The following is an 11,166-nucleotide window of genomic DNA, read 5'->3' as shown; positions in this document are numbered from 1 at the left end:
GTGAACACTTGGATGCACCTAGGATTTTTATATTAAATCATGCATTACTTCATACTTAGTTTACATATTAAAGTTAAAATTTTATTAAAACCTGAGTATCCTAACATGAACATTAGGTAAAATTATTTAAACTTGACCTACTAAGGTATCTAAAGACCTTGTTTAAGTGTTAGAAGAAAAATGAATTGAAAATGATAAGTTTCAGCTCTTATTTAATTTAGCTAACCGGTCCAAGACAAGACCAATTAATTCAATCGATTAAGGAATTGATCAACTAATTTCCCTTTCTCAGTCGAGGATTGGTTGAGGAATGGAAGTAATATTCTCTCATCTAGTAGCCTTGCATTCCTAGTCGATGAGAGACCTTTCCCAGTTGAGAGAAAGATTTTCTCGATTGAGGTCTGAACGAACTCCAATAGTCACCTACAGTGCAATAAATGGTCAACGACTAATTAATCGATCAAATCGTAGTTTGACCCGAAGACGCCTATTGGAACACTTTTTGGCACCCAAGGTTGAAAACCTATAAATTGAAAACTCCACTTCATTTATGATATAGAAAACATCTACTATTAACTCCCCACCTACTTGTTTCTCATTAAAAGTTCTCATTTTCTCTTTTAGTGCATTGAATCCTCATTGGCAAATCATCCTAGTGCACCATTGTTTTTCATCTAGCTTTCATTGTACTTATTCATTAATGTGTTAGGTTGAATGCTCTTTTATTCACATTTATTGAAGAAAGAGTTTAAGTGTTAACTGTTTCAAGTTGAGGTATACTTGAAGAGAACTTGTAGTGCCCATTAGAGTCAAAATCCAAGTATAAAGGATTGGAAGCTTGGTTAAAGCTTTAAGTTAAAGGAACCCCCACTTGGGAGGAGTTTGAACAGAGTGGACATAAGCAACATTAGTTGAACCACTATAAAATCCGTGTTTGCTTTCTATATTATCTTATCTTTTTACTTTCCTTACTATATCATTGTTTGTAACGAGATTTTCGAAAAAGTTTTGAAAAACCTAATTCACCCTCTTCTTGGGTGTTTTCTTCAATCAAAATTAGTTAGTTTCACATAAGATTTTGAATTAAATAAATGTGATCATACTTTCATATTTCAAAAAGTTTGTAAATGTTATAACAAACTTCTAAGAAAAAAATAGCTTAGTAAATTGTATCCATGATTAGATAAAGATTCTAAATGACAAAATATTTAACATTAGGGTATGCCTAGTAGCCTTCGGATCTGAGAGCTTACACCCACGAAAGCATTAAGAAAAGATTTTCAAACAAATTTGTTAAACAAAATTTCAAAACTCTTTCAAATAAAATATATTTTATTTAAAATATATGTGAATTAAGAAGGAAATTATGCTATTTTTAATAGAAAATTAACTAACTAGAAGTAGATAAAGAAGACATTTTGTAATTTAAATTAAAATTTCTTGTAAAATTTGGTAATTTTTTTTGAATCATTGAAAATTATTTATTATGTTTTATCAAATAGATGATAAGTAAAATGATTTTTCATAGAAACTTGACTGTTATATATTTTTATTTTTATTTTTAAAATTCTAATAATTTTTTTATTATCAATATTTTTAGGAGGGCATTATCCTTTTAATTTTAATTTTTAAAATACAACACATAAATATGAATTCTATATTTAAAGGGCATAAATACTTTGATGGGGCATATATTTTATCATAGTTTATTGTCCCAAAACTCATCCATAATTACACTAAAATGTTAGCTCATTTGATGGATTTTGCCCAAAAATCCTCTAAAAAAATCCAAAAAAATAGACCTATCTTGGTGATATAAAAGTGTTATGAATCATGAAGATTTCATATTTGATTAATAAAAGTTTTGTGATTATCTATCCTAAAAGCACTAAAATGAGAGCAAATCTTCATTAGCTTTGAATGATATGAAACTTAGGTGGTGTGTTGTTTTTTGGCTCAATAGAAAAAGCCAAATATTTTGCTTTTTCTATTCAGCTAAAAGTAACATGTTGACATCATCCAACATAGTTAAAATTAACTTATTATCAATAAGTTCAATTTAATTATATTGGATGATGTCAACGAGTTACTTTTAGCTGAATAGAAAAAGCCAAATATTTTGGCTTTTTCTATTCAGCCAAAAAACAAACACCACCTTAGTGTATATAATTGATGTTTTCATTTTGGTATGTAATTACATGAGAAAAAAAATGATAGTTTCATAGGATGAATGCTGTAATGAAAGATTGGAGACTTAAAAAGTTTGACTAAAGCCATTGAGAGTTTTGGGATGGAGTGGGGGTGCAAAAATAGATAACCCCAACAAAGAGTTCTACTACTACCATCCAGTGTTTGAAAAATTACGGGTGGTGGTCGAAATGAAATCAGCCACTGATAATCGGTCTGGCAAAAAATCATAAAAAAATAAAAATAAAAAAAAAATCAGTGATTTTCCCGATATATCGGTACTTATCGGCTCTTTTGCCTACTTTTTTGGGAAATTTCCCCAATTTTTTGGGTCAATTGACTGATAGCCAACGTGCCAAGCTGCTGCCCCGCCTGCTGCCCACCCCTTTAAATTTCAAATTTTGTGGGTTTGCGTTGCTGCCTTCTGCTGCCTGCGCCCGAACCCAGGCCAAAAGGCTTGGGTTCAAAAAGCCAGGTTGCCACTGGGCCATGTTCTCACTTGTTAATATATAATTATAATAAATTTGTTAAAGTTCATTATTAAAAAATAAATAAATTAATTTTAATTATTTTATTTAATTAATTAATAAATGTATAAAAATCATCATTGTAATTTTGTATTTTTTTTTAGTATCATTTATATGATAATTAAATATTAAAAAGGCATATATGCATCATCATTTATTTTATATTATTGAATGAATTTGAATTAAATAAGTTATAGTTTTAATATTAAATATATCATCATTTATCTTATTAATCTTATTTAAAAAAATTACTATCATTTCACTTTTAAATTTTTTATATTTATCTTTTTAATTTTGAATTTTTTATTTTAAAATATTAAAAATATAAATTTATTAAAAAAATAGTAAAATAAAAAAAATGAAGTTCTAATATGTTATATCATTGCTTATCGATATTTTCTTTTTTGATCATACTTATGTCAAGTACACTTAGAGCCCGTTTGGTAGTGATTCTAGTGGAAGTGTTTTTATTTGAAGTGGTTTCTGCTGTAGTGTTTCTATGAAAAACACTTTTATGATAATCAGAAAAAATGATTCTAAAGTGTTTTTGATAATATATTGTATAAATATAAAAACACTTTTAATATTAATAAATTACCAAAAATGACATACAATTTTAATTAAAAAAATGGTATGATAAACAAAAAAACTTTTTATTAATGAAAAAACATCTAAATCACTAAAAAAATAACATTGAAACTTTTCTAATTAAAAATAATAATTTTTTTATCACTATACTAAAATTTTAAAAAATATTTACAAAAAACATCTAAATCAATAAAATAAAAAAAAAGAACATTGAATAAAAGATAATTTTAAAAGTAAAACAATATATGACCACCTATTAATTTCTAAAAAAAAAAAGATTTTTCTAATTAAAAATAATAATTTTTTTTTATCAATATACTAAAATTTTTAAAAATATTTACAAAAAATATCTAAATCAATAAAAAAGAACATTGAATAAAAGATAAAGTTCAAAGCAAAACAATATATGATTACCTATTAGTTTCCCAAAAAAAAAAATTATAATTAAAAGTAAATAAGAAGACAAGTGTTTTCATAGCAAAAAAATTGGGGGAAATTATATTCTTACATATTAGAGTCATAATCAAACATCAATAGAGGGTTACCTTCGATCCACGATCTCGAATGAAAATAGAGGTTTACTGTGCTGTCTTAGATGGAGAGCGATGGAGGAGGAGAATAAAGGAGAGAGATATGAACGAAAGGGAAGAAAGATATCGGGAATCATTGGGGGGCATTTTTGGAATATTTCAAAAAAATTGAAGTGTTTTTTAAAAAAAAACACCTGTCAAGTGATTCTCTAAAAATCACTTCAAGTGTTTTTCCAGATTTTCAAAAGTGTTTTTTAAAATTTGCCAAACACTTTATTTTCATCCCAAAAACACTTAAAAGTGTTTTTAAGGGTAGAAACACTTTTAAAAATCACTGCCAAACGGGCTCTTAGAAAATAACATTAAAATATGTATTTTTATTTAGTTGATTATTTTTTTAGAGTTTTTCTAAATATTTTTATGAATTTTGAATAATTTTTGTCTTATCGATTTTTTTGTTAAAATATCCACTGATATTTCCTCAACATCTCTGATACATCCAAAACATCTCTGATACATCCATAAAATCTAAGTACCGATATATGATATTTCAAACCATGCTATCATCTCATATTGCAATCCTTTCATCCATTACTTATTTGGATTAATTATTTTCTAAGTCTTAGGAGGTGTACTTTCCTTGTTACATGTGTTCATCTAAAGTGAGGTTTCTTTGGCTATTGAATCCAGAAGGTAGGGTGCCAATTCCTTGCTGCATCAAGGTTGATACCTTCAGGAGGGTAGATCTCTTTTAAGGATAGTGCTTTGTCAAGCCTCAACTAAACAATTTCATAAGGACTCTTCTCTTATTTGTTTTGTTTTTTATTTGTTTAGTTTTAAGTTAAGTCACTTTGTTTAATTATTTTAGACTCTTAAACCAACACCTAGCTTATATAAAATAATGTTAACTTAGATAAGGGTGCAATTTAGTTGCCTAACTTAAATCTATTCTAAAGTTTGGGAGTTAAGGTTTTTCAATCTAAGTTCAATTTAAGTTACATTAGCAATTTAAACAACCTGAAACTTAGATTCAATATTGGGAGAATTATGTTTTGGGAGTAGATGGACCCCCAAATTAACAAAAGGTCCATGTAACTCTTCAAATTGAGCCCAAGACTCATTGAAAGTATGAAAATTGAGTTGAAGGATATCATCCTTCAGTATTTTCAAAAATGCCCTTTGTTGATTTTGAGAAAAAAATTAGTATTTTTGAAAAATATTTTTATTTAATTTAATATTTTTGATTTAATTTAATATTTTTAAAAAACACTTTTATGTAATTTAATATTTTTTAAAATACTTTTGTTTAATTTAATATTTTTAAAAAATAAAATTATTTAATTTAATATTTTAAAAAATATTTAATTTAATATTTTTGAAAAAAAAATTATTTAATTTAATATTTTTGAAAACTACTTTTATTTAATTTAGTATTTTTGAAAAAAAAATATTGAAAAAAAATTATTTAACTTAATTTTATAAAATATTTTATATGTGTTCTTAAAGGGTATATTTGTCCGTTACTATTTCATATCCTTCAACTCAATTTGAAGAGTTATATAGACCTTTTGTTAATTTGGGGGTCCCCCAAAAGATAATTCTCCCAATAATATTTTCGAGATGAATAGTTTTAATATAATTTAATTGAAACTACTTTTAATAATATTCCAACAATTTATTAATAGAGAAATATTGAAAAATATTACCTAGGTTAAACAATTGATTATACAAACCCCATAAGGTTTCTTCTAGCCTTCTAAATTTATTTAGAATTATTAACATTTATTTTTGTTAAGATAAGAATATTTTTGAAATAAGATTCAAATATCATACTAAGATACTAGTGAAGTACAAGGTTTAAATTAAGAAAGTACCTATAATATATTTTACTCAAACGTAAAATAAAGTAAAAATGCAATATATTTCATTCAATTCCCCTAAAGTCATGTTTAGTTGACCGAATATAACATGAGATATAATAAGAAATAAGATATTATATCTTATTTCAGGTTTAGCTCATGATGGAATAAGATAAGTTATTTTATTTCTTATTTTATTTTATGTTCAATAAATATGGAATAGGATAAGTGGTAAGATATATTATCATTTTTTTTAATATTTGAAATATAATAATATCATATTAAGATATGAGATATACATATCTCATTATATTTTTTTTATCAATTTTTTATTTTTTTATATACTCATTTTGCAAAATTAAATTTTTATTATAAATTAAATTTATGGTTAAAAAAATAAAAAAATATTTATAAAATAAAATAATATTAATATTTGATATATAAATTATTTTTATATTTTCAAAAACATAATATAAAACTTTTTATTTATAAAGTTTAAATATTTTAAACATGAATATTGTTAAATATAAGAAAATTTTCATTTTTAAAAAAATAGAAAATGTTGGAATATGATATAATTTTTATTTTAAACATTAAAAATAACATATATTCTATATTTTTTTTATTTCACAAATTAAATATAAACATAATATAACATAGCATATCTTATTAGATATGCTACCTTATAATATCATGTTAATATGATATGTATATCTAAAAATATCATATCCTATTGAAAATCATATTCTAGATATTTATTTCCTATCTAATGAAATATGATATCATAAGATATTTATTTCCTATCTAATGCCTGCCAACCAAATGTAGCCTAAAAATTTAAACTTTTACTATTTTTTTTTACATAACAAAGATATATAGGAAATTAGGAGGAGGTCTCCATGAGACCATTTTCACTTAACAAAACATGAAAGGCAATACAATTTCCTTAATAAATAAATACATTCACAAATCTGATTCAGAAAGGCCTAAAACAATGCGATGGCCTAATGACAACATTTTTTTTTTTTTTTTGGAATTTCCAAAACATAAATGATCACAAGATGCAATTCCCACATGGATCGATCTTGTTAGAGATCATATAAAAAAAATCATGAAAATTCACAAACACACAAATCGACAGAAGATCTGATCATGGAACTGTGAGGCCCTAGTCATTGTCATCAATCAACAGAACATCAGCAGCAGCAGCACCACCTGTTAAAGAACATGGCATGCCCTCTTTTTTCGCTTTCGTTTACTGAGCTTCGGAGGCTGCAGAACCACCTTGATTGCAGCATCAAACACTGCCTTCACGTTCTGCATTTCAACAGCAAAGTAAACTCATATTAACGTCTGCATTCAGAACCGGCTTTGATCAATGGCCCTCTAATGGCCATGAGAACTTCATAGATATATTTACCCAATTCAAGTATCTTTGATGAAAAAATAAGAGTCAAGGTGACAAGACTGATTTTCAGGGAATTGCTTTTAGAGCAATTTCCAGGCAAAAGGTTAAGTTGGGAAATAACTACAAAAGAAACCATAGCTTCTAAGTAAACATCTTGTATTAAGCTTTCGTTTTTCACATATGTTTGGATCTTGGAAGGACCGAGGAGAAGGAAAGAAAAGAGAAGAGAATAGATTGAAAGGGGACCATTTTTTTAACAGTACTGAAATAATTCCCAAAAGAAACTGAGTAATGCCTCCAAAAGGGTCACTTTTATCTTATCTTTTCCTCAAAAGCATCACAAGGAGAACTTTCAAGGCCATTAAAAGTGGTTTTTCCTTGAAGTTGCTTCGAATATATCCAAATAGAATGCACTAATCAGTTGGTCCCAACTTTCATTTTCTATGGACACACCACCTCGAGCAATCAGAAAGCTGAATCATAGCTAATAGAAAACTCAATTTTAGAACTTCTAGTTTAAGAAATACGCTCAATATAAAATGAACCTGCTGTGTTTTGGAGCTGCACTCTATGTATGCCAATGCTCCTATTTGCTTCTTTAGTTCTTCACCCTGGCAATTTCAAAATTCCGAGGAAAAAAACAAAGTTAGGAATCTCCAAATTGGCTACACTTTGAACCTATGCGTGCTTTTTCAAGATATATTGTTCATGGGAGTACCTATGACTCCATGCAAGGTTGTCGTCTCATGAAAAAGAAAAGGAGAGAATATCTTTTTCCCATTCACACACAGATGGGACAAGCAAGTGAAAAGGGATATATATTCTTTGTTGTCCTTTGCTGGATGATAAGTTTCATAAAAATACAAGGCTTTTTGTTTGACAGCTTAATTGAAGATGAGAGATTCGGCACATTGGATATGCTATGTCAAGCCATGTATTAATTCCTAGTTGATTGTGATTCACTGATTTGTTTCCACTTCCTTTTGTTTCTCCCTATGGTTGTAAAGAAAAAGTTGACAAGGAAAAGAAAATTTGGAACCTTTTTAGAAACTGAGGCAACCCCAAGTAGTTGAAAGATTCCAAATTTTCTTTTCCTTTACCTTGTTGTCAATCAGTCGATGATAGTTTCACTGCACAAGTTTTTTCCAAGTTCTGTTTGGATTGGAACTTTTTAACTTTCCAAAGGTGACACATATAGTAACATGTTTTGTGGTAGTGGTGGAAAATTCTACCCATTATTTTGCCCAAATATCATAGTTCCACAAATGATAATGGTAATGATAAGAATAAAAGTCACTGATGCTTGCGGAAATGAAGAAATAGCGAAATTGGATGTGCACCTGTTCTGTTGAAATGGTACACGCCCCTGGATAATCCATGTGGAACTGCTTATCTTCTCTCAAATCTGCCATCCAAATGAAACTCTATTACGTACAAAACAACATGGAGAGAGCTCCAATCTTGCCCTCCTTTAAATCTTCACGAGTCATCACTCGGGCCCCTATGCTCTATGCATATGTATACATGGAAACAAGCCTCACAAAAAAAAAGGGGGGTGGGGGGGATGGGATGGGAACTTTGTCACTCTATCAAATTTAGTATTTTCAGCAAAATACCCTCAATAACTCGGACCGTATTGGGAAGCTTCATCGAGAAGAAACAACATAGTTTTGGCAATACCAATGAACAAAAATGAGGAGTTATTGAGGATGAATAATTGTTCACCTAGTTTGGTCCCCACGAGAACAATGGGCACTGATGGGGCATAATGTCTCAGCTCTGGTACCCACTTCTCCAGCATAAGAAAGGGCAGAAAGCAAAGGAAACACGACATAAAAAGGGAATCAGAAAAGAGAACATGTAAAGAGAATTGGACAGCAAAAGAAGAGAGAAAGAAATATTACTTTTTTCGATATGTTTTCAAAGCTAGGCCTACTTATAAGAGAGAAGGCAAGGAGGAAAACATCAGCTCCTCTATAACTCAAAGGCCTTAGCCTGTTATAGTCTTCTTGACCTGCATACATTGTTCAAAATATCAGAAATTTCGCTCATCTTTTACCTTTTATTGGCCGCTTTTTCAACATTAAACGGATCACTAGATATCAACTAATTATTTCTTTTTGAAAGAAAAGCAAAAGATTAATATAGGGTGTTAGGAAATTCCATGGAAACATATTTGCCTTTGTTCTTTACTGAGGAATTTTCTAGCCTCTTCATCATATGAATAGCACAACCATATGTTGTCATGTAATGACATTTTCTCTCTTCTTTTTTCCCTATTCCTTTCTCTCTTTTCTTGGATGAATTTTGTGCTATCAAATTGTTGCCGAAGACGGGATCACTCGGTTTTTTCGTGGACATCCAGATATAAATGATGCATTTCTCAATTCTGATATTCAACAACGGGAAATACTTTAAAGTAAAAGAATCCAGTCAAACAAGTATATGGGGCTTGTTCAGTTGATCCCTCCTCCTTTTTTCCTTTTGTGCTTTCCCTTTTTCAATTGGCTTTCATAACATGTTTCATTCCCCTGAAGTTATGAGGGTGCTTAGAAATCCTTTATGCTTTGTTTGGCTGCTGAGAATTGGGAGGGGAAGAAACGAAAATTTGAAAATTTTCCATTTTGAAGGCAGAACTTCACAGGCAAGGACCCTTTTCTTTTGTCAGAGAAGAAGAAATTAGAAACTTCAACAGATCTCATTATGAAACCAAAAATAACTTTGGAAAAAAATTTCTTTTCATCATGAAACAACTGACCGCAACCAAGATCAAGTCTTATATTCTAATTAATGTAATACACAAGAAAAATGACGAGGATGATGGATACCAACACTCTGTTTGGATGCTGAGAAAAATGTAGGAAAATAAATTAAGATTTTGAATTCTAAATTTTATGATTTTGCAAGAAACCCACTCCGGTGTGCCTAAATCAACTAATTGGGTTTGCTTTCCTTATCTTTCTCAGCCACCAAACAAAGATAAAAAAGGAAAATTAGAGCATTTACCAGCAGTATCCCAGAGACCCAGATTAATAGTCTGCCCATCAGCCAAAACATTGGCACTGAAATTATCAAAAACAGTTGGAACATAGTCCTGGCAAGAAAAAACAACCCCAAAAAAGCAAAACTCGTAAGAACTAGGAAATCAAACAGAAAAAGAAAAAGAAAGTGAAAGAAAGTTGTGAATTACAGTTGGAAAGAAAAACAAAAACTCCAACCCACAAAGCAAAACCCACAAGATGAAATGTACTTTCATAGAACTACAGTTGGGAACCCATGAGAATTCAGAAATCAAATGCACTTGACAGAAAAAGAAAAAGAAAATGAAGGAAAGTTGCGAATTAAAGTTGGAAAGAAAAAACAACAACCCACAAAGCAAAACCCATGAGAATTGAGAAATCAAAGGCAATAACAAAAAGAGAATGGAAGAAAGTTGTGAATTACAGTTGGGAAGGTGTTGCTAGTGTAGGAGATGAGAAGGCAAGTCTTCCCAACAGCTCCATCTCCAACTGTCACGCACTTAATGAACCTGCTTGGTACTGTACTCATTTGATCACTCCCACCAACAACTCTCTCTCTCTCAAACTTGATTTTCCTCCTCACAAATTTGTTTTCTTTCCCTGTAGTTTATGGCAATTTAGCTCCCACAACAACCCCTTTTCAGGGAACTCTCATTCTCTCCATCACTCCATCACAGATTCCCAGCTTAAATTGTAGAGAGAGAGAGAGAAAAGTTGGAAATTTTCTATGAGTTTTTCTAGGCGAAAAAGATCTGTAGTGACTTTATTTTGAGCTGTCAGAGAGGCAAAAGGAGGAAAGAGAGGCAACCAGGCCCCAGGTGATGTGTGTGACATTGCGTTTTCAAACAATAATTATAACTGAAGGGTTGTTTTGAATACGAGTCACCTTTGGGCTTCCTAAATTTTCTCAAGTTTTGTGGAGATTTTATTTAATATTTAAAAATTAAAATTTACATTCTATTATAAATAAGTAAAAATTATAAAAATATAAATAAATGAAACTCCATAATAAAACAATTAAATTTGAAGGTCTACTCATAACATCAA

The 11,166-nt window shown here is 29.4% G+C and overlaps 1 protein-coding gene across 2 annotated transcripts; it reads right to left on the bottom strand.

Moving 5' to 3' along the window:
- Nucleotides 1–6,606: 6,606 nt before the first annotated feature.
- Nucleotides 6,607–10,941, bottom strand: LOC100256456 (rac-like GTP-binding protein 5). Of its 2 annotated transcripts, none has more exons than XM_002269871.3 (7): nucleotides 10,544–10,941; nucleotides 10,106–10,193; nucleotides 9,004–9,113; nucleotides 8,825–8,888; nucleotides 8,440–8,504; nucleotides 7,645–7,710; nucleotides 6,607–7,008 (listed from the first exon to the last, which is right to left on the bottom strand). In XM_002269871.3, exons 1-7 carry the CDS (start codon nucleotides 10,646–10,648, stop codon nucleotides 6,910–6,912), a joined length of 597 nt encoding a protein of 198 aa, XP_002269907.1. In that variant the 5' UTR covers nucleotides 10,649–10,941; the 3' UTR covers nucleotides 6,607–6,909. The 2 variants fall into 2 exon arrangements, with proteins under 2 accessions (XP_002269907.1, XP_019080963.1); XM_019225418.2 differs by lacking the exon at nucleotides 10,544–10,941 and adding an exon at nucleotides 10,290–10,511.
- Nucleotides 10,942–11,166: the final 225 nt, after the last annotated feature.

Source organism: Vitis vinifera, chromosome 15 (assembly GCF_030704535.1).
Source record: "Vitis vinifera cultivar Pinot Noir 40024 chromosome 15, ASM3070453v1".
Classification (NCBI taxonomy): domain Eukaryota; kingdom Viridiplantae; phylum Streptophyta; class Magnoliopsida; order Vitales; family Vitaceae; genus Vitis; species Vitis vinifera.
This window is presented reverse-complemented; position numbering and strand designations above follow the sequence as displayed.